General features: G+C 42.5%; 1 protein-coding gene across 2 annotated transcripts in view; it reads left to right on the forward strand.

The window, feature by feature from the left end:
- Positions 1-590: 590 nt before the first annotated feature.
- The window catches only part of LOC119894050 (asc-type amino acid transporter 1-like), a 26,301-nt gene continuing 21,795 nt past the window's right edge, over positions 591-5,096 (forward strand). For both annotated transcript variants that reach the window (XM_038706545.1, XM_038706546.1), the window contains exon 1: positions 591-807. In XM_038706545.1, coding sequence (XP_038562473.1) covers positions 651-807 — 157 coding nt within the window. In that variant the 5' untranslated portion in view covers positions 591-650. The remainder of the gene's footprint in view (positions 808-5,096) is intronic.

The raw sequence follows: 5,096 nt of genomic DNA on the forward strand, positions 1-5,096 counted from the left end.
TAAAACTAACCCAGACCAGCCATAAATTAACATTAGCTCTAACTGGCGTGAAAGATCTACATACACACAATAAACATGATTAAGGTTGATGAGTTTAACTACAAACCCAGCAATGCTAAAATATTAAGTTCACAAAAATGCTTTCTTACCTCAAAATATTTTGTCCCAGCTTAACTAGCTGTGCTGCCTCAGGGTGGAATAAAGACTAAACTGAGCAAACAGAGGGAATCAGGTGATTCCTAACTTGTTCCTGATTGGAGAAATTCTCCCCTACTGTTCTGAAGTATATTTGTACAGAAGTTAAATACATAAATGGTATTAATGAAGTAGTAGCCTACATGTAACATTTTTACAGCACTGGAGTATTTGTAATGCTGCATTTGAAATCTGTAAAAACAATAATTTGATAACTGCGACCCTCAGAAGATGCGCGCTCAACCTGGAGACGGGAAGAGGAGCAGCGCGGTTCCTCCCGATGTCCCTGAACGCCTCACGGTGAGCCCTGGGTATTTAACATTCTACCCTGGACAGCGGCAGGTTGTTGCGCAAGCGCAGCCCATTCAGTCTGCATGAATACGGAGTGAGGAGAGGACAGGAGCACTGGGAGTACTGGGACTGGACGGACACAGTGGACTGGACGGACCGGACCCATGGATGGACAGAACGGCAGCAGCAGCATCTGCTCCCGGCCGCACGGCACCGGGACGGACGGCAAGAAGAAGAAGAAGGAGAAGGAGAAGGAAATCCCCGACAGAGTGACTCTGAAGAAGGAGATCGGGCTGCTGAGCGCCTGCACCATCATCATAGGTGAGGCAGGAAAACAAGAGGGATCAGTTCTGCCTTTTACTTTATTACTGCTCAACTTTCACTTGACTTTCTCTAAAAACTGCTGCAGGACTGATCCGTTACTAACAAATGTTAGAATCAGGCTCAAACTCCATCTGGACTCCTGACTGTTTGGGAGATGATAGTTTTGTGGTCATAAGGGACATGGAGGGACTCCATGTTTGAGACTCGCATCAAACTGGCTTGTTGCGCTTACGTGGCTGAAATATGTGAAGTCCAGAAGCAGGCTGGTGGCCGAGCAGAAGAACATTGTCCGCTGGAGCAGAATGACAGCAGGGCCCTTTTTAAACACACCTAAGCACAGTAAATATGAGCCTGATCCAGGATGGAGGGGGGTGGGGGGCTCCAGGGAGCCAGGCTGCATGCAGAGGGCCGGCTGCACCTCTTTGCTCTCAGTGCAGGAGGGTGATGGAGATCTGGTTCCCCCAGACTTCAGAACAAAAACCAGAATCTTAATATCAACACCGAAGATTTATTAATCTGATTTCTGAAATTCTATCATGCCTCAGGGGACCCGAGGCTCCAGGGTCACAGTGGGGCCCTTAGCTTGTGCTAATTTAATAACCTGCAGATGTGTTTGTATCTGTATGCATCACTGAAGCACATCATTAGCTGAAATGAGAGAGGCCTTAAAACAACTACTGCTTATCTTGAGGCCCCGTGTTTTAGAGGGGCCCTGAGGTAAAAATCTGGTCTGGCATATTTTAGTGCACATTTTACTAACTGCTCTTAATCAGTTATAATAATTGCTCATGGCCAGTGCACACAGAGTGGGCTACAAGGGCCCCACATAGTGTGCTAATATCATGTGTAACTAGACTCCCAGTGGCCCCCAAAGCCCTAGATTCACTGTGTGTTAGTTAGTTTTTAGTACAGTTCGGCACTACTTTAATATCATTTAAATTAAGGCTGCTTTATCACCTGATCTTGTGGCCCCTGTGACGTGTAGGGGCCCCATGTCAAGACTACTTTTAAGACTGTAATTATTTTGAGCTAAAAAGTTTTAACCATGGAAACAGCAGTTTGCATGTTCTTACAGAGATCATGTTTGCACAGTATAAACTAAAGTAGCACAGGGTCCATTTATTAGCTGTTCTGGAGCTTTTGATCGTTTCACATGATCTTCATCAACAGATCGTCCTTGAGAGCATTTCGTCAGATGCTGTTTCCACAGTCCCAAATGAACTTTTCACCCAAGAAGTTCTTAAAGTGCTAAGGAGAGAGAAAAAAGACCATCTGCTGATGAAGATCATGTGATATGTTTAAAAGCTCCTGAACAGCTACTAAATGGACCTTGTGCTGTGATGATTTTAATTTATCTTGTGCATACAAAGCCAACATTTCTAAATTAAGTTGTGTTTAATAAATCAGTCAAATGACCACAGAGCAGCTTGCTCATGGTTCCGTGTTATTCCAGCATGAGATCTGTGGGGATCTTTTAGTATGTAGTCTATGGTGGGGATGTAGAGACCCTAAGTCCCGCCCCTTCCGGTGGAGACCACCATGTGACCTTATTTTGCCCCAAAAATATACGTTAGTCAACGGTGAGAAACTATTAATATTTGATCCCCGTTTGAATGTGCCCTGAATTACACGCGTGATGTTTGTGAATTTAAAACCTAATTTTGCAAGTCAAGAAAGTCGCAGTTTGTCGTAAAACTGTTTAAGTCTGAGATTTTTTCTGTCAGTGACTGAAGCTAATGTTACTGAAGCTGACGCCATCTTCTTCATTGGTCCTGCTTGTTTCGTTTTGCACCAGAAATGGAAACATACGAGCAACATGGTCAGATTTGGACAGATGTTCCCTTCTTTTAACACTTTCCTCCGCGTCCTGGAAGAAAGAGGTGACGAATACTGTGCGAGAGGAGAGATGAAGTTCATGAAGCGGGTTTTAAACTAAATGTTACTTTCCTTTTTTTTTTACAACAAACTGCAACTTTTCTCTTTCTATCTTTTAAATTGACAAACATTAATAAATAGGGAACAATTCAAACGATATAAAAGGTTAGAAGCTCTGTCTATGTCATGTGTTGTCTGCCGAGGTGTTGCACTCGAACTTGGAGGCGACAGGATGTAATTGATGAGGGTGGGGGGTCAGTAAGGGGACAACGTGTTTTGTGTTGACCCCCATCTTTGTTCCTCTTTCTTCTATTTGTTAAAAAAGAAGGAGGAATTTTTTTTTACCATAATATTGTTTGTTGTCCACTGAAGTCTTTGGCTTTTTCAGATTTTTTCTTGCAGCGGTGGCTGCAGATGTAGCAGTGGTAGGATTTCTTAATGGTCATAGTGATATTTATTTTAGCCAGAGACTTCTTTTCAGGACAATATTCATCTCAAAACCTCTTCTGGTTTCTTCACTAATGGTCATTTTTCTGCAGATTGTTCCACAGTAGCAAGCAGAGCCTTTGGCAGAACGCTGCAGGACGATCAGAGCTCTATCGTATCGATCTGTCAGTGCAGTAATTTGGTTATGAAATAATAGGATTTGCTGCAGAAGCAGTTTTTTCATGAAATGTGAGGCTGAGATGTAGACTCCTGTTTTTCATTGCCTTTACCAGTTTCCTCCCGTGGTCACAATTCTCCTGTTTTTATCCCAAATTCTTTCCTTTTTAAGTATCACAACCTGTTTTTGGCCCTTTACAGCAGGAAGCCTGTAAGAAGAGCCGCTCGCACCTCGGCCTGCTCACAGAGGGAGAGAGAAATAGAAAGTAATAAGAGAAAGAAATATTCAAGCGAATTTCAGACGTCCTGGAAAGAAGTTTATGCCAGTGGGGCAAATTTATTATAACAGATATTATATCGCTGTCTTGAGGTCTCAACGTTGGCAAGCATGGATGGAGCCCTGAACAGCGCAGAACATGGCTGAAGTATAACAGGACTTTGAATTTATTATTTACCATCACCATCTTTTCAGTTGTTTGTAGACAGAAATTCAAACTTGCGATACCACAAGGTGATAGAGTCCGTCTCTCTATGCTGTTTGACTTCCTGTCTGTGGCTCCCAGCGCCAGAGCCCATTGGTTCCTACTGTAGACGTAAATCTTTAAAAACACATTCACAAACATACCGTCGTGTTCAAAAAGGCTCAGTAACTTCCTAACAGCTGATTGCTGTAGTTTTTCCTCAAACGGGAGGAAGTAGTGCATTTTCAGGGACTATTTTCAGCAGCGGATGAATCCACATGTGGCGCAGGACGGTGGAAAAAACAGTGTGTGTTTGATGAGAGCTGACAGCGTGGAGCTGAGCCTGATAAGTTAAATGTTAGATGTCTTAAAATGGTCTCTGAACGGATAAACCGATATGGATATATTAAGAATAACTGCGGACCAGGTTCCAAGACGGCTCCCCATTCGTTCCTTTGAAAGTTTTTCACCCGGTTTTAGTTGGTGCCGCCCTAAAGACAAAGCTTAAATTGTGTTTTCTCTGCCAGTGGTAGGGATGTAGAGATTTAAAGTTTCTGGTGTGTGATCATGAGCATTTCAGCCGGAAAGGACCTCTAGTCTGACTCTTTGCACTGACTATTTACTAATTGCAGGGTCCACATGTCTAAGTGTCCTTAGCCCCAAAACGCTCCCGTGGTAAGACCAGGACCTCACATGATAGTTTGCTGTGTGAGTGTCTGAGTAAAGGGCAAACTGGGAAGTGCTTTGTCTATGAGCTCTATATAAATTCAGTAAATTTACTATTTGCAGACTTTTAGTCTTGTTAGACTTTTAGTTCTGTAGCGGAGCAGATGGCTTCAGGATCCTGTTGAAGGTGAGATAAATTATAAAAATTTATATTGATAAACATTATCTGTCTATTTCATACCGAGCCTGTTAACCGAGCAGGAGGTGTAATTTCATCTTTGTTAGCATTTTCCATGTAAAATTTCAACCAGTCTTTTTAAATCTGTCATATTGAATCATGTATCATTTGAACTGCTTGTTTTCTGGAGCACAAAGTTTGCTAGTTCATATTATGTCTATAAAGAGTGTGTTCACGAGACAAACAGTAATCTTTATCTTTAAGTGTGTTTCAGTTGCATTAACTAATCTTTAACAGCCGTTTTCTCAAATGACATGTTTCCTGTACGCCAAGTCATTTTCCTCGCCTTCGAAGGCGGTTAGATCATCACGACTCAGAACTGAAGAAGTCCTTTGGATGAGGGACGAAACGTCGTCCACATCTTCAACCAAGTCCAGTTGCCCTTGACTTTAACACTGTTTCTTAGGTCTCATACCAAGACATTTACTGAGAGTTTTTTAAAA

The sequence above is a fragment of the Micropterus salmoides genome, unplaced genomic scaffold (genome assembly GCF_014851395.1).
Source record: "Micropterus salmoides isolate LMB-PRFRI ecotype aquatic unplaced genomic scaffold, ASM1485139v1 Ms_hic_scaffold_8, whole genome shotgun sequence".
NCBI classification, from domain to species: Eukaryota; Metazoa; Chordata; class Actinopteri; order Centrarchiformes; family Centrarchidae; genus Micropterus; species Micropterus salmoides.